The sequence below is a fragment of the Frieseomelitta varia genome, unplaced genomic scaffold (assembly GCF_011392965.1).
Source record: "Frieseomelitta varia isolate USP_RPSP 00005682 unplaced genomic scaffold, Fvar_1.2 scaffold_405, whole genome shotgun sequence".
In the NCBI taxonomy this organism is placed as follows: domain Eukaryota; kingdom Metazoa; phylum Arthropoda; class Insecta; order Hymenoptera; family Apidae; genus Frieseomelitta; species Frieseomelitta varia.
Window position 1 is genome coordinate 256,289 of NW_025110152.1, and position 21,299 is coordinate 277,587.

Below are 21,299 nucleotides of genomic sequence, written 5' to 3' on the forward strand. Positions count from 1 at the left end.
GATTGGAAACTCCTTCCAATTCGGGTGACAGATTATAAGCGAGGATCGATACACGATTTGTTAAAAATGCACAAGTAATATAAGTTTAGAACTAATTTCAGAGAGAGGTGTAAACTATCGCGTGAGTAACTGTCGACAGGATTGACATTCGGCTGGCGTCTCTTTCAACAGTGATTGATCCCGAGCGAGGATCCTTCACAAAGTGTCATGTCGGAACTAATTTTGGCGTAAAAGTTAAGTAAATTTTTGCGGAGTAAAACTATCGATAAAATTGGTCGAAGTTCTCGTGGTACCACCATTAAAAGTATCTGCATATTATACTCGTCATTCACAGCTAACATTCTTCTTACGTATTTCTTACGACTGAACCTCGCAGACATTTAGAATTGCAAATAAAATTTATCCTTAGACAAGCTCACGCTCGTACTTGAAAATTCGTGATTTTTCATAAAACTCTAAGCTTCGTGATACGAATGGTACAACATTCGACGTCCCAAAATGAGATTTTTGGAGGAATATTATAAATTTTATAAACGAGAGACAGAGCTGTTTAAACCTGAAATATCCTTAAGAATAACGCATTACGTGGCTGTTTTGAATAATGATCAAACACAGTACAAACGTTTTATGTCCATGCTCACTATCAAGCATGCACGTAGATAGATATACACGCGTGTATATCGAGAGGCGCGCCCGTACCATTGATTATCGATTCGGATGCAAATTCGGACGCGAATGATACAAAAGAAGATTGAGAACGAGGATCGAAATCATACGCGTCTATCCATTACGACTGATTTTGGCGATAAAATACTTCTCGTGGAATCATCGATGGCAGATGATCGACAGACTTCCCCCTCCCTCTCACCCCAAATTGAGAAAGAAAACGCGCGATCTCGAACGCGTTACACGTACACGGGCTGCGGACGAGAATCGCAGGCGATTTGTTAAGACAGCTTGTTAGCGATGTGCGCGTAGTGACTTTCAAAGTCACTCGACAGCCCGTGCAATCCGCAATAAATAGATAGGCGAGTATTAACAATGCGGGAACGATCGAGGGGGGAAGGAAGAGGAGCGTGATGACAGACACGTAGCGTTGGGGTTGGGAGGCAGGAGGCAGGATGGGAGGAGAGTCGAACGCGTCGCCTCGAGCCGCGGTAAAAGTTTTTGAAGTTTCCGATACGCAGGAAAGGAACAAAGGACAGGAAAGAACAAACTCGCTGGAACGGCGACGCGGTGCGTTTCGCCGAGTCGGCACTCGGTAATATCAAATCGGCGGAAAGTTGAAAATTCATTTTCCCCCGGGACGGTCTCTGCAAAGACTGCATAACGGAATTAAGGCGGACAGACAGATGGCTCGTTAAGGGTCGTGAATAACAAAAGTAGCAGAGACAGAGAGAGAGAGAGAGAGAGAGAGGAATGATCGCGATATGTAAATAATACGGAAATGTTAATCGAAAGATGTTTGGAATCGAAGGAGAGTTGTCCGATCTCGTGAATTCGATCGAAGAAACGACGATCGCAAGAGGGCGAAGGGGGGGCGTGCTGGCTGAACGATCCGACGCGAGGTTGAAGCGAGCTGGCTCGTTTCTCGAGAACGCTCCGCTCGGAAGAATGCTTCGAAGAGGATGGCAGACGGGTGGAAGCCGCAGGCGTCGAAAGGGGGACGGATCGCACGAAATTTGCAAGCAAATTGCCAATTCTCAGGTGGCGCGGAGACGGGAGTGGCGCGTCGGTAGATTCGCGTGGACAGCAGGTAGGTAGCCCAGCTGCGGCCGGATACCCAGGGGCCATCTCGTGACGGTCCGCAGCCCGAAATTCGTTTCGCGAATTGCCGACACGGCCGACAACGTTCATCAGGGAACGTCCGAGAGGAGGAGAGCCTTGAAAATATTCCTCCCCGTCCGGCTATTTTGAATTTACTTACAATTGCAATTAGAATTCGTTCCGCCGTCGCGTTAATTGAATTCTTCGTTTGATCGTTTCACTCTCTTTCCCCCCTGCCCCCCCCCCCTCCCCCGCCCAATTGCTTGAAAATCTTCTCGCCTCGCTTTTATTTCTTTAACGCGAGACGCGAAAGTCACAATCACGACGTCGTTTTACTGATTTGATGTTATCCAACCTGATCGGCCTGCCCGGGTCGGAGGAATTCTCCTTCTTCCGCATCGATTATTAATTTCCACGCGCTGCTCGTCCGCGGAAAGCGAGATAGGGGCTGCTTTAAATTAACTAATGCTCAAGCTCTTCTCGGAGTCAGACCCCGGCAAGGTCTTTGTATTTCCCGAAGGGTCCTCCATTAACACGAAGCGAGATCATCGTCTGCAATCGTACTTGTCCTTTTTAAAGGGGCCTTAAACGTCGCCGAGGCTCCGGCAAGAGATAAAAGCCCGCTAAGCTTTACGAACAATCTCGGCGAATTTACAAAGGACAAAAGGACCCGGTTGAAAACTGTTAACGCTGCTAAGTTTCGATATTGTTTCCTCTCGTCCACCGTCCAAGGAAATGATCGCCCGCCCTCCCGCGAGCCCTCTTACGATTACGACGTGAAATGTGTTTACGATAAACTGAGTCTATTCATCGCGAATTTCTGCCACGAGACTGTTAAAGCGAAGAAGATGTTTTACATTTAAAAGAAAAAAAAAAACTTGTCGAATCGCCAAGTTTCGCGTTCGCGCGAACAATGACTCTAACGTTGAACGGATGTTTAATTTAACTTAACGACGAGGATGGAAGATCGTGGAAACTTCTCTCTCATACGACGCAGCGTAACGGAGCCGGTTTGTTGTTTAAAAAACAGACTCTCAGGCGAGCAGGGAGCCGAGAGGAGATAAAAGACGTTTACTTTCCGCTGGGAATGACATTCCGATAATTGCATCGCGACGCAACGATCGTATCATTTGTGTACGAAACTGAAGATTTCGTTCGTGAAATCGACGTGAAATCCTCTTGCGCGATCATTGAAAGCGGTGAGCAGGAAAAGGAGAGAGGGACTCGGTCTTGCAAGCCGTTTCGAAGAGAGTTGGAAGAAATCCACGAAGAAAAGGAGGGGGGAAAGGTAGTAGCGAAAGAGCCTTCTGCTGACGTCGCTGGCAATCCCTGCGTTCGTCCAACCGAGCTTGCAGTTGCACATCTTGCAGTTTCGGTTTTTGCACTCCATTTCGCTCGCATACTGGAACGCAGTGAGCGTTTCTCTCTTCTTTTTCTTTCTCGTTCTTCTTCCACGCTTCTCACGCTTCCCTCTGTACATCTTTTTTCACGTTCCCGCTCCCTGCTGCCTTTCACATCTACGTGTCCTGTCTCCTTGCTCGATCCTTCGTTTCGTTTCTTCTTGCCGGAAGACTGCCTCTCTGCGTTACTTTGCTTGCCCGTTTGCAACCTTAACGTCGCCGAATCGTTATCTAATTAGCCGGATTATCGGGTTCTCGCGACGAGTTAACAGGTTATCTGCGTAACAAAAGAGAGAAGCAGAGTTTATTCATCGTTTATTCACCTTAATGAAACTCTCGTATTTTTTTCGTTTCGCGTTCTTATGAATTCCTCAGATCAATTTATAGCAGCTCGGGGAAGCAGACCGAAATTCGTGTATTTAACATCCCCCTTGTTCCGTTCACGTTCAATTACGACACTAACTAGACATACACTCTCAGATCCGCGTAAAGAATCCAAGCACGGTATGTCGCCGATTGCCCGAACGAAACTGTTGAGTCGCGTTCCACGTTGAGAGTTGCATGGGTACGACTCGCTGTAGCATGCTTCGAGTGATTGATTTCACGCTATCTGTGTTACAAATTAACGTAACAGCCACGTTGAAATGGTCAAGTTGAATGATTAAGTAGTTTAGTTTAATTTAGTTGAAAGCCCGACGTTTTCTTTCCTGAAGAATGACTCTTCACAGCCTGTTGAAGCAGGTGAAAGGGTGTGTTTCTATAATGATTGGAGTCCGACGAGGAGTGCCTTGAGATTATTTCTTGCCATCTTTTTACAAAAAAATTGGTAGTTGTGCAAAGAATGTATATATACATAATTATATAAATATTACACAATTATACACTTGTACAATTCGACGTTTGTTCAAAAGCGCTGCAGTTCGTCCGAATCGTTCGATAGCTCGCATAGAATCCAATTGACTTTCGTGTATCATTTATAATCTTCATGTAGCACCCTTATTCCTTATGAATTTCATTATATTCTTTTATTCAGCCGATTTCCTTTTACAACTGACTGCTAGCGATCGGATTCGATTTTCTTTTTCTCCAAGTTGCCTAGAACTGTGCTGTTACTCGTGATGTTGTTACGAATTAATCGTATATGAGTCGTCTGAGATACTTTGGCCGGGGACCAAAGTACGAATCGGAAATGGTACATAAGCGCGGTAAAAACGATCCATAGCTGGTATAATATATAATATAATATATAGTAGTATTGCAACATTTCTGCATCAATAAGTTCCAGAGTAAAAGTCTTATCTCGTTCGAATAAAATAAAATTTTTTTTAATTATATCCTAACAACGTTGCTCAACGGGCATTACCGTGCAGATCAGTTTTACAGATGGTAGGTCGTCCTCGAGCGTAGGTCGCGGCTCGGCGTTTCGTTGGAGTCGGCAAGGGTTGAACAGAAACCGAGACACGGAAAGGAGGCGGAAAGCAGCAATCGGTTTTTATCATCTCGCGGTAGTGGATATCAGCACGCGCTAATATCAGCAGTGTTACCGTTGCGTCGATTTTCTCTTCCTTCTTCCTCTCACCCTCGCATATTGATTACATAAGCGACCGAACGTACTAGCCACGCTAAAAACATCCGAGCTTCGCCAACCCTCTTAAACGCCGGTTTCCACGACGCGTACCGCAGCCATCCGCACCGTGAACACCAAGGCTTGTCACTGTTAAATGCGAAAGGATGCGAGAATGGGGCCAGGGTAACGCGGTGGGAACGGGCGTATTAACAGCCCCGCAGGAAGATTTTCTGTTCGGGCCGCGGGCGAAGCAGGAAGTTCACTTTGCGAATTTTACGCGACGTGCGTCTCTCAACAATCTTATTTTCGTCCCGGGTTCGCACGGTCGCGCGCGCTCGAAAGCTTCGCGTATGCAAATAATGGAACCCGAGTACTCTCGCGTTTAATTAACGGAATTTCCGCCCCTCTCTCCCAATCTCTCTTTCCCTCTCTCGTCGCTGTCTCTTTCTTTGTTCGTACGAGGAGATCCAATGAAAGCTAGCTTGCCGAACCTCAGGGACCTCATTCGCGCCGTGGCGAATTCATTTTTACGAAGACGCGTTACGTGGGTAATTACGACATCACTAAGATAATGTCTGTTTGCGGATTAGAGGAAGACCACCGTGTGTACAGAGCGTTTCAGAAACGTTAGTTGAAATTCAACTGGTTAGTTCAACACCATTGGCACGATTCTTACTCTTACTAGCGAGGGGAATTATCGTATGAAAGTTACCCGCTATTGACGCACCTGATCCCTCGCCGTGTTAATTGCTACACGGTATTTTCAAGCGTGTGGAGAAAATTTGTTCTTTTATCTACAGAGGCTCGCGAAAGATTGAAGGCTATTGATACATCATTATACCTCGATATCGAATGAGACTAGCTATAACGCTAATTAGATGCCTATACGTGTAAAATAACCATCCATACTGTAGATACACAGAGTGTAAGTTTGACTTTTATAAACGCTTTGTAATTTCTAGATAAATTTCCAAATTGGTTTCTGTTTCACCGTGATAACGACGACACTCGTGTTTCATTGCCAATGAAGCTTCAAATGTTCTGTAAAAAAGAAACATATTCATAAAAAGATTCTCCGCGGCTAGTGTCGGGATATTTTCGTCGGCCAGTGTACGATCAATGATTGCAGCACTCCTGTTTTGTCTTCAACTTCATTTAAGAACATACCGCTAGTGTATCGTTCGTAATTAAATTTCACCAGGCACCGAGAAGAAAATAACGCACAAAATTTATCGAGAAAATTTCATTAATGGTCTAGTTTAGTTTAATAGACCGTGACCGGAAGAAGCTTGTTTCAATGCGCATGCAAAATTTTATTAGCGGGTCAGCGGCGAAATATATATACCCGGGCGTACGCTGCCCGCTGGAAAAGGTAATTTGCATGCTTGCGATACGTAATTGCCATCTAACGTTCAAATTAAGGTACCAGCCGGACGAATAGTTAGACACAATTATAACTTTTCGCTGGGAGTATCGCGGCCAGCTCGGGCCACGCGTCCCATTCTCCGCCGAAAACCGCATTTATAACCGTTCCACGCGAATTTACCGTTGTTTTATTGCCGAGAATGTTAAAGACAAAATTGCTTTGTTAGACGCGTAGACGAAATCGTATCTCTTTCGCTGCTCCTTTGAGTTTGCCTTGACTATAATTTATATACCTTTGTGTTTATTTATTAAATGTAATTGATTTATGTACTTCAAAGTAAACGGGGAAATGAAACACGATCAAGGCAATTTTAAATGTTACACTCTGGAGAGTAGATAAGCAAAGATAGGATTACGATAAAATGAAAAGAATAATTGTTTCGCTTGTTCGAATTAACTAGTTAATCAGACCGGTTGATCATTTATAATTAAGAAGCTTAAAAGTTCAAATCAATCGAGATTACGTGCTAAGATTATAATCCTATGAATATAGCTTAGTTTATTTTTCGGTAAAAAAAAAAAAAAAAAAAAAACACGTGGAGAAGATAGTGGGTTTCTAGCTGAAAATCTTGTTATATCCAAGAGCTAATAGTTAACAATTGATAACTTTTTAAACATCCACCTAGAAGAATTGTTAAAATTCTTCTGGCTGAAGTTTATTGAAACGTACGATCTCATTGCGAATAGGGTTGCACATCAAGAGAATCGCAATTAATCCATCGTTTGAAATATTCGAGCTAGATAATTACACTTTATTCGCGATAAACTCCGTTGACGTGGAATCGACCAAATAAGCGGCAATAATTGTGCGATTAATTCTTCAAAATGCAATCGCGAGCTGTGCAGACAAATTGGACGCGAATCGCGTGACGACGTAATTGCAACATGACGAGCAGACGCAGGGGATAATCTGTTCGTCCTCGTGAAGAGATGACGTCTTTCATAGAAATTCAAGTTCTCGGCAATTAAATTCGCATTAAACGAAGAAGCAAATCACAGGCGACCGACCGGGCAGCGCTCGTATAATTTCATATACGTTTGCGAGAAAAACGTTTCGTTCGCGGTGAGAAGTGGCGGTCAGAGCGTAGAGCTCGCGAGAATCTCACGAGCGAGGAATAATAAATAATTGGCGAATTGTCAGAAGAGAAGAAAAGGCTCTCGGCGAGGGAGAATGGCCGCATTAATTTCGCCTCCTCGTGTTTTTTCGTATTTGAGAAATGCTAAAAGAAACGCTGACCAAGCGCCGGCGGGAAAGAGACGAACGAACGGGGGTGTTTTCGTTCCGCGCGCTGAGGAAAGCGAACGGCCAAGAAACGATGAAAAGAACGAGGGCAACCGGGTGCACAAAGTGCACCGGGGCGATTGTTATTTGTTGTAGAGGGTACAGTCGCCAGTATAAATGGAAATAAGAGGGGGAATGATGTACAAACACGTGTCTTGTATGGCCGTAGCGTTGAATAGACAGTACGGCTCGAATGCGGGGAACAATGTTGCATAACATGAAAGACAAAATGGACTGCTAGTCGATTTTGTCTCGCGAGCTACCCTGTTTTCGAGATTTATTTAAAGTCACACTCGCGTTCGTCTCGTCAGTTGTTCTTTTGGCTGACAAAACGGAAGAAGATGAAAACATAGAAACAGAGAAAAATGCTACCAATTGCTTGCTACTATTCTACTATTGACATTTTATACTGTACAGTACTGGCTACTGAAGTGAAGTTTTTCAAATTCTAATTTGATCAAAAGTGTGGTTTCACAGGATTCTGTTATATTTCGTAATATGTGACACTTTTTTTTAATTTTAAAAACTCTTCGCATTTCATTTCGACCAGAAACTAGCCAGGAGAAAGAGAAATTTCCCCACGACGCGCATCACGAGGCGTAATAAAAAAAAAAAAAAAAAGTTTAATTGGATTTCTGATATTCAGATTAAAAATAACGATTAAAGCTATCAATTGCAAAAATACGATCGGACCAGGCGAAAAACGAATTCGAACGGGCGTACCCGGGAATTCCATGCCGATGAACGTGTCACTTTTACGCACCGTCGTTCGTTTTGAGAATTGAATTTCTATCGAGCAGACCGATCCATCGTGACGCTGCATTGTGGCTCGTGGAGTATGTCTTCCCCCGATTGCTCGATTTATTGTTCCGCGATCTTCGTTCCACCGTTTCCCAACGTGCCTCTGTCTGCGCGAACTGTTTATATTCATTCTCGGTCTGCTTGCTTTTCATTCCCATAAAGAGAACGGCAGTCGTCGGGAAATAGAAAAGTTAGACAGACAGATAGATAGCGCGGAATAGCAACGCCAGACTTCGGTCCGGTTGTGAATAATTAATTACAATGAGATTAATTACACGCACTGGCACCAATAAATCGAACGCTAATAACGCGATAATCATTTGTTACGGTCGATGGATGCATATTCAGTTTGTTCGATGCAATGATAATATTATTACCCACAATAACCGATAACCGTAAAAAGCAAACACTGGCGAATCGCGATGGAGACGTACGTATCGTTAATCTCTGTGAAGAAAAAACGAAAAGAATCCAGAGGAGCCAAGAAACGAGGGATCGTGTTCGAGAGCAAAGTGAAAACGAGAAACGCGAAAAATGGGAACAACATTCGGTCTCTTTTGTTCTCTTAAATACGAATAATGTTTCAAAATGGACCGGTAAGTTTTTCAAAAAAAAAAAACAACTCCGCGAAGATGTGCCACAATCGTTCGTAAAATACCACGGGAAAATGAAATTTGCAGCCCGGTAATTGCCACAATTTGTTGCTCGTCAGCTCTTCTGCGTATTGCCGCGCAGCGAAAAAAAAAAAAGAAGAAAAAAAGAAAAAAAAATACCACGGAACAAAGTGTCCATGAAATTTCAGCGCTCATCGGACGTTGTTAAATGTCGAACCTATTCGCGAACCTGTCCAAAAATACGTATCTACATATCGACGACTCCAGCTAGTTGGAAAATTGAATTTCCATCGGCCGATCGTCCCAGCGAATTGCTCGTCGTTTTGATATCCGTTGACGTGTTCGGCTCCCTTTCCCTCCCTTCCCTCTCCCCTCCTCTCTCTCTCTCTCTCTCTCTCTCTCTCTCTCTCTCTCTCTCTCTCTCTCTCTGTTGCTACTGCCACTCTTCGATTATCAGACACGCTCCTCTATGCAAGAGAGTTACGCAACTAGACAACGTTCTTCGACGTCCAGCTGGCCGCACAATTGATAAAACGAAGGATCGGCGACGCTCGCGCGGCCAACCGCGAAGACTTGTATTCGTTGGAAAGCAATCGACCGAGAAACCAGATAGATGAACTAGCAGACGCGCAATTTCGCTGGAGCGATCGTTCTTCGTTCGAAAGTTGCCGAATATAACGCCTGTAGCGGCGCAGAGAGATCATTGTCGCAATGACGATTGAAAGAAAAAAAAAAAAAAGAGAAAATCATCGAAAAATTCTATCTCTCTTGATGAAAGTGAATTCTGAGAAATTTGATCATCGATGTGATAACTTAAAAGGTCAACGAAGAATTCGGAATTTGCAACTTCAGAGCAAAGGTATTATAATGTTTATAATTTCTACCAAGTTTCATCGAAACGTCATTAATACGCAAGAAGTTACAAGCAAGCGAAACTCACTTTTCGACTGTCCCCTCGTACATCACGCGGCAATCGGTTTTCACACTCAAATTAATTAAGGTTGCTGTTGCTAAGGTAATTTTTGATAAATCCTTCTTTGAGAACTCGCATTTCCCTGACGTACGGCGCAATTCTTAGAGCACTTTGAAACAAAGTGTAAAGCGTTGAAAATAAATAGTACAGTACAATTAGAAAATAATAGCGTCGATGTTTAAAAACCGGCGAGAATATGTCGACGTTAAAAATGTAAACGTGTCTGTTGAGAAATCGTAATTTACATTAAAAAGAAGAAGACAGAAAAGAATACGTACGAGTGACAGTGGATGTAGTGCCAAAGGTTCAAAGGTTTGGAAAACGTGTCTGGTCGGTTGCCGAAACCGGCGAATAAATCTCAATTTGCGTGGCTGTACATCGAGACGCGGACGATCATGGCCGGGTTATGCGGAGTGTAATTGAAATTAATTTCAAATCGATGCTCGACATCGGCTGTTGGCGAGAGAGCCGTGCCAACAGCGACGTTGCAATCGGCCGGAGAAATCTGTTTCGGTCTTCGCTTAGAAATGCCCCGAAGCACGCGCGCAATGTCCCCGTCGAGTCACGGACGTTGAGATCGACGCAAGAACCATTCTCCGCGGCGCAAAGTGTTCCCGACGTATGTAAAACCAACCGTCAGAATACCTTTCGCGTGTACGCGGATATTCAGATCTCGCGGAAGGAACCGTGCAATCTCGGAAACACTTCTCGCTCGGAAGCGAGTGTTGCTCGGTTGCGCGAAGCTCGCTGTCCAGGTGTCCACTTTCGAATAACCGGCCAATACAAGAGTTCAACGTGGAATTTCTTTCAGCTCTGCGATTACTCGTAAACTCGATTTCTTCTCAAAAGTTTTGGTTACAACAGTCTCGCTCAAAAGTCTCAAACCGCGTAATTAATTCTCTTGACAAATAAACCCACGGTACATCTATCTGTGTATAATCGACCAGGGGATGATTCTGGCTAGAAAATTTAATGAACTCGATAGAAGCGAATAATCTAATTTGAAAGTGGTTGTATTTTGTGCGCGAGAATGAATGAAAGTTGCCGGTCGGGCATCCATCTGTACGATCCATTTGCTCAACGCGATGTAACTCAAACATTCGCCAGTTAGCTCGCCTATGAGACGCGCTGTGTTTCCCTGGCTCTTGACACCGGGCGAGATTGCAGACGACGGGGCACCGGAGGCAGAAGAAAAGGAAAGGTAAACGAAGGATTAAAGTCGCGAAGAAATAATTTCTGCGTCAAAGGGGGTGGCTGCGTTTTCACGGTGGATCGATCACGAGCCACCTTATAACATCGTGGCTCTTAAAGGCCTCCTTTCAGGAGAGCTCGGAGTAAACGTTGCTAGGGTTAGGATTCGCGTCTTTGAACTTGACACGGGTCACCTGACTCTGCGGCTTCAGCCTCTTCTTCGGATCCTTGCTCCTTCAGCGTGTCTCTCCCCTTGCCGCCGTTCAAAGCTATCCCTCGCTCCTCGCTGTTTTCCTCCGTCTGTCCCGCTCTTTCCTACGCCTCCGTCGCCGTTGGTTTCTCTGTCGGCGTTTTCAGTTCCCCCGTGTACCGGAGTGCAACGGAGTTCCGTTTGGAACGACGACCGCAGCTCGTCGTGTTATTCCCCTACCCCCTCGGCTCCTTTAATTTTCTGCCACGTCTTGTCGTCGCTCGACACAGTCTATCGAGGTTAGTGATGCGAACTTGCTTCACCCTTTTACCGAGCTTTTTCCAGCAATTTCAAACACACGCACACACACACACACATCGTGGCTATAGAATCTTGCGAGCACGAGTTGAAATATTCGTGAATCTCGATTCGAGACGAATTGAAAAGGAGAGCTTGGCGACCGAGGCGACGAAATTTTCGACAACGAGAGACATTTGGCGAGATTGGTATTCGGCTAATGAGAAAATAACCGAAAGCGTAAATCGACGATAATTTACGGGCGGACTTTTAACTGCTAATTAAATAAATTTACGTTGGCCAGAGTCGCAGAGAGACAGAGGAAAACCAGAGGCAGATTATACCGACCCGATAATAAAATTCATTATTCCCGGAAAATCCATTTGAAAGTTTGAAAGCCGGCACGGATCGGTTTTGCACGCGGCGGATCCAGGCCGTGTGCCGGATATTGATCGGGCGACGATTGGTCCGATGAATTTCGCGGCGTCACGGTCCGCATCGGTCATTACACCTAATGGTTTAATATTCGCGATACAAAATTACGTAGGCGGCTATATTTGACAGAATCGGGTCGAAATGTTGGCCGGACAATAATAATCAAGCTCGTCCAAGCTCGGTGTCGTTTAGCGCTGCACTCAGCTTTAATTACATCGCTTGTCATGCGTGTTTACCGCCGGAGATATGTGTATTTTATTCTCTATAATGCATCGCCGAGTCCGGCTAGCAGAAAATTGCCGCGCTTGCCGGTTTCCCCAGTACCCTTTGATTTACGGAACGTGCCAGCGGAACGCGATTGTTTTCCCGGCTCGCGAGTTCCGTCGCCGCCTCGGTCTGCGCGCTTTTTTTTTTGTCGCGGCGCGCCGCTTCAAACGAAGAAAACATCGGAGATAACGAATATATAGAGACTTGGGAGAGATGGACGAATGGCAATCATTATTCCAACGAGCAGATGTATGTACACGCGTGGAAATATTCAACTGCAGTGGAGAAAAAAAAAAGGCTTTTAATTGATTGCGGCTATCTGCTCAATTTGGCAACTAAAAATTGTTACAAACAAATCGTTTGGGATTTTTGTAATAACGAAGCAATAAATGCACGAAATGAAAATGTGGATATAAGGATACTCTCGAATTACATAATGTAACTCTCGGACAATGAAAACTCTACAGTCTCGGATAGCAGATATCTAACTTCTCGAAGAATAAATTGTACAAAAACTAACAATGTAAATTTACAAAGGATTAGCAGAGCAAATCCTTGTAACATGGTGAAACTTGAAACTTATTCATTCACATTCCGTATACGTGCACGTACGCCGCGTTGATCGCTCGCAATCACGAGGGAGAAGCTCGCGAAGAGAAGAGACGCAGGAAGATCGATGTTCGTTAAAAAATTATAATATTATACAGCGTTCTCGTTGCACGACCAAATATTTTCCATTATCGTGTCGCGCAACAATCCATTAACTCGGAAAATAAGAGCGGATGACAAAGCTTTTCTTTTATCGGAGGGGGGGGGGGAGCGGGTAAGAGAAATTACCGGGCGTACCTTCGGTCTTCCTTGCGAAAGAAACGAAAGCAAGAAGAAAAGAAAGAAAGCGGGGGCAGGAAAAAGAAGCGGGTGAAAAAAGGGACGGGGGGCAGAAAGAAGGAAGAAGCAAAAGAAACAGACGGGTGAGAGCGAAAACGAGAACGAGAAAAAGAGAGAGAGAGAGAGTAAAGAAGTTTGACGCGGAAGAGCAGGGGAGTAAGCGAAAATATTGGTCGTACTCGTTCAAACGAAATCAAAGAGGAGAAAATCAATCCGGAGTCCACGGTGGGAAGTTAATGCGAATTAAAATCCAATCCCGCCGACGAGCGAGCCCGTTTCCAAACGTTGCGTCTTCGTGACCAGGGGAAACAGGAAGTTCGTGCAGCAACAGGGTTGGCGAAAGGCAACGAGCGAGGAACCGGAGAAGAGAATTTACATGGAGCGTAGGAAAAAAAGTTTCGCACGGCGAGCATAAATATATATATATAATAAACGCACGTGCACAATCAACGGTGATAAAACATCCTCGCCTATGTTCCATTAATATTTTTGCACGTTGCTTTTATTCCATACAAAGTGTTTTCTTTTTTTTTTTTTTTTCCTTTTTGAATTTTCGCAAATGTATTTTCGATCCGTTGCCATTTTATTTTACGAGCGATCCTCTTGTTTTGTCAATCAGCGAGTCTATGTCAGCAATCGTACACACACACACACACACACACATATCTTATTAAAAGAATATTTTTCTTTGTCGAGATTGTACACGCAGAAATGGAACAATTTTCGTCGAACAATAAGATAAACAAGTTTTATAATGAAAGCAGACAAGCAAACAATTAGAAGAGTGCGATATTTCGTTTTCCGTTCCGTAAATGTTTAAACGATATTGCAAATCAAACAGCAAATGGAACAATATATTCCCGCAGAAACAAATACGTTCGGGAATCGGGTATGTTGTTCGGCTACGATCGCTGGTAATAGATCACTGGAAATGGTCGGTGCTAAAACGTGTTTCCAAAGTTAACACGGATAAACCGTGCGCGTTACGCTTCGCGAAGGAAATGACAAGGGAGTTAACGACGTTCTAGAACTGAACGAGAAGTTCGCTTGACTTCTGCCGTACGGGAAAAATATCCTTAGAAAAGCGCTGGTTCTTGTTTCCCTCGCGAGAGAACAGAGAGCGTCGTGGCTGTTTCGAAGAGGGCAGCGCCAGCCCACGCCCTCTTTTACTGCCAAAAGTTATTTCCGCTGGAAATTTATCGCTCTGGCGAGAATCGAGGCGTCATTTCCGGACCGAACGAAACAAAGAAAGCGTCGGACCCGACTCGCGCCAAAGATAATTGGCGTGCCATTCTATCGTGTCCTTTTTCGCTCTCGCGGACCTTTCTCGCCATCCCCGGTAACCACCACCCCGCCATCCCTGCAGATTTCTTTCCGGAACAGCTATACGGTTGCGCAAGCTGACGATTGTTAAATGTACCTACGGCACGGCTGATTTATTCCCCCGGGGGCTTTCGAAGCGGAGAAACCTGGATATTTATCGTTCCTTTCCGGCGTTGCGGTAAATAATGTGTTTGCTCTTTAACGCGATTTATTTTCGGACTGCCGCTGCAAGTATTGCACAACGTATTGTTGTTTCCTTCGCGATGACCACGTCGACGCCCGCCGCGAGGTAATTTTGGAAAAAGATACGTATAAATATACGAGATGAAGTTCGTTAATATGTTTCTTTTTTATACCTTATATTGACGACACATCCATCGTCGAACGATACATTCATCGACGAACAGCTGATAAAGTGTCGCAATTAACGTCAAATTTCTGGATGAAATTTTGGAGATTAGATCAGAGATTATCGATATATATGGTGAATATAGTGTATGAAGAGAATGAAGAAGGCGATTAATTATTAAATAATTAAAAAGATTCCAGGCAGAAAGAGAAGACGAAAAAAATCACAGGCGAAAATATTCATAGAAATGTCCCTGTAATAAATGTGCGAGTCCTAATATTGACCATTCTCTAACTCATTTACATCACGAGTAAATTATAAAACGTGGAATAATTCGCGAGCAGCGATTGAGAATCTTATATTCGTGAACGTACGAAAGGCTAGCAATATAAATAACTTCTCGTTAAAAAAAACTACTTGTGCCATGCAAATATCCTTCAATGCAAAAACTATCAATGGAACAATTTATTAGTTATTATTTTTAATTAGATAGTAAAATCACTTTAATAACACTTTTAATAGTTTCAGGTATTTTAATGATTATATTATGTACAGTGATCATGTAATAACCATTAAACGATTCTATTTACTAAAGATTCTGTTGAAAAAAGGAATACTCCCATAGCATAAATTATGATTAGATTATGTTAGTATTAACAGAGAGTGGGAAATATTCAAATCGCAGTTTAAGTCATGCAATCTAAGTTGTGATGCAAACGGGTTAAAGGTGACAATTTTACTATTGATAAAAGTTAGGATAAACAATTTTTACAAGAGTCTACAGACTGTTTGTCCCTATATATTATAAATATATATATATACATACATCGTCAATGTTGCGACTTTTTGAAAGCTCCGGTTGCGGTTATTGTCTCGCCGACACAAATTGCGGCTGGACAGCGGTCGGCGAAATTTCATTCCGCGTTTTTCCACGCTTTGGACATTGTCACAGAAAGTATCCTCGTGGAAAGCCAATATCATGTAATTAAATTTTCGACGGTTTGAACAGAAAAGAGCAACGAGATTGCGTATGTGGTGTACGGCGCGCAAGCTGGCACGGGGAGAGGTCGAGCGCGGGGGAATTTTCGTGATCGATCAGATCCGCGGTCGGCCATTTCGTTTCGGCCGCTCGACCGACAAAGAAAGTCGTTCGCGGGCGTCGGTCGATTGATTAATTAAAAAGTTGAAAGTGCCGTGTCGAGGAGCCGTCCTCGATCCGCGCGGCCATGATAACGCGTCCATTTCCGTTTCCCCTTTTCGTCGAGAGTAGAGCGACATCGACACGCGATTCGCGCCGGTCGACCACTAACCGTCAATTAAATTTAATTGTCCGGCAAACTTTTGCCGAATGCTTGAAGGAACGCTTGCAAGAAGTTGTCAAAAATTCGTCAACGCGTAACGAGGCGGCTAGCTGATGTTTCCTTCTGATAATTCGCATTTTTTGATATATATATATATATATATATATATATATATATATATATATATATATATATACACACATACGTAGGGTATTATGTTACTCGTTCATTAAATAGGGAGACAGTAATACTTTTTCACTCGAGACTTGGAATAACTTGAGGAGTAAGTAATAAAATCAAGTTCGAGTGTTCGTCAAGTATATTCGACTGAATGAATGACAAGCATAGACTATATAATTTTTCGTACACGTGTACCAAGTCAATTTTTCAACCGAGTACATTCAAAGCCTGTTTTTGTTGAAAACGAGATGTTCAATGCAAAAACTTCCATTCCAATTTTCTTTTTTTTTATTTAATTTTTAGAATCATAGAATCGTAGAATCATCCAGTTTCTAATTGCATCACTAATTACATGACGCACAATTGCACGGGTCCAAGAGACAGCGACGAAGGAGGTCAAATGCAAAATGTCTCTGGGATACGGCCGAAATAGGAGATTGAAACCTCGTCGAATTACGCGGAAATCCAGCGGGTATTATTCATTTTCTATTGTCCATCGAATCCTTGATAAATTTCGATTATATTAAGTACGGAATTTTACGACACGGACGGTAACAAAGCGGGCTGAAATTGAACGAAAAGTGGAAAGTTACAGGGGCGCAACCGCTCATGGAACTTTGCTACTTTGCCATTGAAATTCGTGGCCCGGCCAACAATCCCGCAATACATTGTCAAAAGTTTCGTTCGGCGAACGTAATTAACGATCGTCGAAGTTCACGATTTGTTCTGCCGATCGAAACGTGAAAAGGGAAAACGGAGGGGAAGAAAGAAGGGTGGAGGAGTACTCGGAGGGTGGCCACGCCGGGATCTCACCCCTGGTCCATCCCTTTGGCCAGGACTTTCGTATCGGGAATCGCCTAACGAGTCGGAAAAATCAAGTCTCCTTTGCCGGAATCGCCTTTGACCCGGTGTAATACATGTCTAATTAACCAGAAAAATAACGAGATTTTTGTTACTTGGTTTTTTCCTCCAAACGAGCGTCGAAAGCGATTTCTCGGTCGCGACGAAAGAGAATAAAACCTCAGGATGAAAGAATGTTTTCCGTTCTTCTCCGCTTTCGATCTGTTATAATTTGATCGTTATATCTGCGTGCATCGATTCACGAAAGTGTTTCGAAAGACTTGTAGAAAACTTTTACGAATATGTTATAGTACTTGTTGTACGAAACATTTTCCAAATTTCATTAGCACTGTAATTGAATCCGACTATTACGATTATGTATCGGTAAAGTTTGAAACAAACTCGAAAATAGAAATTGTAAAACATAGAAGCTATAAAATATTGACTGTACGCAGGAAACATGAAAGTACTTAATTACATTATTAACTTATACTTGACTTTCGTGTATATTGAGTTTAAGGCATTGTTTTGTTATCTTACGTCGGCCGTGATGGCCAAGGATTGAAACTGCTGTTCGTGCAATTTTATATGTAGCCGATATAATCACGATAATTGTCTCTCATTACAGTGTCAATAAAACTACAAAAAAAATTCATGAAACGTACATAATTAATCCATAAAAATCTTCCATACGTAAGCGTTTCACATACCAGCAAAGTCAGATTGAATTATATAATATAAAACTTAAAAAAAAAAAAAAAAAAGAAACAAAAGAAGAAAAGGAGGAAAATCGGTAAAAGAAACCGAACGTAAGAATAAGAGTTCGGTATTCGGCTAAAGCGACAAAAGCTACTAGAACGCCAGGAAAACAATGAAATCTATCGGCGATAGGGAGCAGCCGCCGGAGGAAAATCCTTTACATCGGCAAACAGAGGCGGCGCAAGCGGGTCAAAGTTTTCTCGAGAGGTCGAGGTGAAATTTGAAAGGCAAAAAAATCGATAGTCCTCGGCAAACAGCTGTCGGGCGCGCGCGACCGAAACTTCGGCAAATATTCCATCACGTCGAGTCCGTGATGTTTGTTTAGCATTTTGGATTCTTGCCCACCTCGAGCCGCCTCATTAAGCCGGAAAATAATACCCCAAAGAGAGTGGCGGCGATGCCGAAACAACAACGAACGAACGAAGACAGAAAAGACAGGGATTCTGTCGGGAATCCTTCGGCAAGATGGTGAAAACGCCGCGCGCGGTGAAAGGGGTTGTTGCTAAGTAGAGAAGGAGGAGGACGACGACTAGCCCAGGGGTGCAACGTCAGATTTGTCTCGTTAGAGTTCACATTGTGCCTGCCTATTGCTGATCCCACGCTCTCTTGTTATATTCGTTCATCTTAGTTCTTCGTCTCCTAGGCCGGAATCTTCGCGATTCCTTTCTTCTTCCCTCCCGCTGTCTAACGAGCTTCCATTAAGGCCGCAATGCGCTTCTTCTGTTCACTTTGCGATCTCTGCTACTCCGCGTGACCTTATCCCCTTATCTCTACCCGACGATCTCCTCTTTGCATCTTTCTCGCCGGCGTTCGTTCGATGTTCCAAGACGAATGCCTCGAACCTTGACTCGGATCGAGGAGCGTTTTGATTAGGCTCCGGCTAGGCCGAACGATAATAGTTTGGTCGATCCTCCTAACAACCAAACAATCGATCTTTCGACGAGAAAGCGTCTTTAAGGAAGATCGATAGACCGGCATTGAAAGTTCCTCGTTGATTGCCTTTCGGTATACGTGAAACAGGTAATTTGTAATTCAGTCGGGAGATCTCGGGCCGCGATGTTTCTCAGCAACTTCGCCGGTGTCTCTCTGCTTAAAGGATCTTTCGACGAAAGTTTATAGACAGGTGGTTTATCGAGGTGTCGGTTTTATCGGTCGCGTCGGGAGGAGGTCCTAATCGATTCAGAACGCGGCTGGCATCTCGACGGAGTATATGCTCCTGTCCCCTTCCCCCCGTTGAAAATTATAAAAACACAGTTGCACAATCGACACAACGCAATTTTCAATTCTCTCCTTCTCCGATATTTTTGAAGATTTAAACCGTCTCGTCTGAGCGTCGGTAAGATCGATCTGGAAAACGTGCTCGGGAAAGACGTGGCGGGGACGGGCGAAAATAAACGGTATTCTAATGGGAAAAGCCGTGCGGATTCTTCGGGGAAGAATTTCCTCGTTTCTCAGCGAACGATTTTCTGGAAATTTCAGCGAGCTCGCCGGAGCCACGTACGTGCCCTTACTTGGGCAAATTTACGGTGACGGGGGTGAACCGGAATCAGCGGAACATCCGTGAAAGCCGGAGGAACCAGCACCAGGAGGGCGTGAAGCGTGACAGAGAAAAAGTTCGACACGCCCAGGAACGAACCCAGGAAGATCGACGCGGCCGGAAGCTCGACTTCGACGTGGAGAAACGCCGGGCGAACAACGAGTACCTCGTCCACGAACGAATGGGCAGGCGTGCCAGATCGAACCGCAGTAACAGAAATCATCGCGATCACAGCGTCGAGGAGGTGCCCGCCAAGCAAACTTTGGACATCGGGGACCTGCTGCGCGATCGCGCCAGATCGAAGATCAGAAGAGGATCGGAAGACCAACGATCGGCCGAGAGTGCGTCGAGGTCGAAGCTCAGACGAGCTTCGCACGAGCTCGCCAAACGTTCGGCGGGCGTCCAGCGGCGAACGAGCGACAGATCGAAAAGAAACCCGAAGACGGAGGACTTCCGGATGGACGCGGACGATTTCACGCGGATCAGGCAATTCTGGGCGACCGATTTCGACGATCCGGATGGCTCGAGCATGCTCGAGGTACAGGAAGATTATTTCGGCGACTATCCGGACACCGCCGATCTGCCAAAGAAGAGGTCGGGCAGAGAAATGACGAGAACGAGGAGGAACGTCGGAGAGCTGGATTCTGGCAGAGATTCGTTCGAGAGGAGAGAGAAGAGGGAGGAAGATGTCTCTAGATGCAGCTCCGAAGTCACCACAATAACCATCGGCTGTTCCACCGCCGACAGAATGGAATTTCAGACGGACTGCGTCGAAGACAACGCGATCGGTGAGTCTGATAGAAATTTCATCGTTCCTAGTTTCAGAATTCGTTTCACCAACTTCATGTCACTCGTCGAAATTTCATTGGAGAACTCGTCTCTTTCGTTCAATGCGATATTCAGACTACTGACATTTTGATACGAATTGACTAAAACCTCGAGTAGTATCTTTTGATCATAGATTACCTATATAAAACTACCTAAATAAAACCTGACAATATCAGTTAAAATTGTGTAAAATAACAAAGCTTGCGACACAGATCAGTCAAAGTAGTCACTGGTAGCAGAGTCGACGTTGAAACTACGAAATCTGTCGTAGTTTATTTAAAGGATAATGGCAGAATTCGAGGATTAACGAGCGAGCCGAGATACCTGTCGGCCTAAACTAATATACCTATTCTGAAAGTTCGTCTCAGCGTTCGGGCTGAAGGGATGAAGAAAAACGTTTGCTTTCTCTTTCGCAGCTTACTCCTGTCACGGTAGGTGGTTCGACGCGGAGGGCACCCAGTTTGTGATCGCCACCCAACTGGCGCCTGGCACGAGCTGGTCCAGCGAGAACAACAGGCCCCAACCGTACAGGAACAGTCGAAGATTGTGCTTCATGTACAAAGAAAGCGGCGGAGTTGTCAGTTTGACTGCCAGCGAGGTGGCCTGCCAGAGGGGGATCCCGCCGCCTCCGCCGATGTTGGCCTTCAATGCTACCAGTACCGGTGAGTACCTTCCCTTCGAGCCTCTTCACTCTCGAGGATCCTCAAGGTCTTCGCTCCGCCGTGCCGAGGACGCCGTGTCTTCGCTGCAACGAACCTAACAGTTTTGTTCCGTCGCATTATCAGCCGTCTTCCTTCCTTCGTTCGAGTACTTTGCCTCGGGATTTAGGAACGGGAGAGCGTCGTCAAAGGAATTAGACCGCTTTCGCGACACTCGTCCTTTTCTATTCAATTTTTCTTTTTCCTCCAAAATTTCTTGATCCTTGATCTCGCGAGATATGGTTTTGAAACTCTTCTGGTTTTTTTTTTTTTTTTTACCGTCTGATTTGTTTTTTAAAAATTAAGAGTTCCTATTGAACGAGTACGAAGCTAAAGTGGCACAGTGGCTGGAGTTTGTAAATCGAAAGAGAACGACTTCGAATCGTT

At 44.3% G+C, this 21,299-nt stretch overlaps 1 protein-coding gene across 1 annotated transcript in view; it reads left to right on the forward strand.

Annotated features, from left to right (window-relative positions):
* Window positions 1–21,299, forward strand: part of LOC122531551 — a 39,193-nt gene that overhangs the window by 7,305 nt on the left and 10,589 nt on the right. Inside the window, exons 2-3 of the mRNA XM_043659570.1 lie at window positions 19,329–20,174; window positions 20,631–20,876. Of these exons, the coding sequence (XP_043515505.1) occupies window positions 19,329–20,174; window positions 20,631–20,876 (1,092 nt within the window). The remainder of the gene's footprint in view (window positions 1–19,328; window positions 20,175–20,630; window positions 20,877–21,299) is intronic.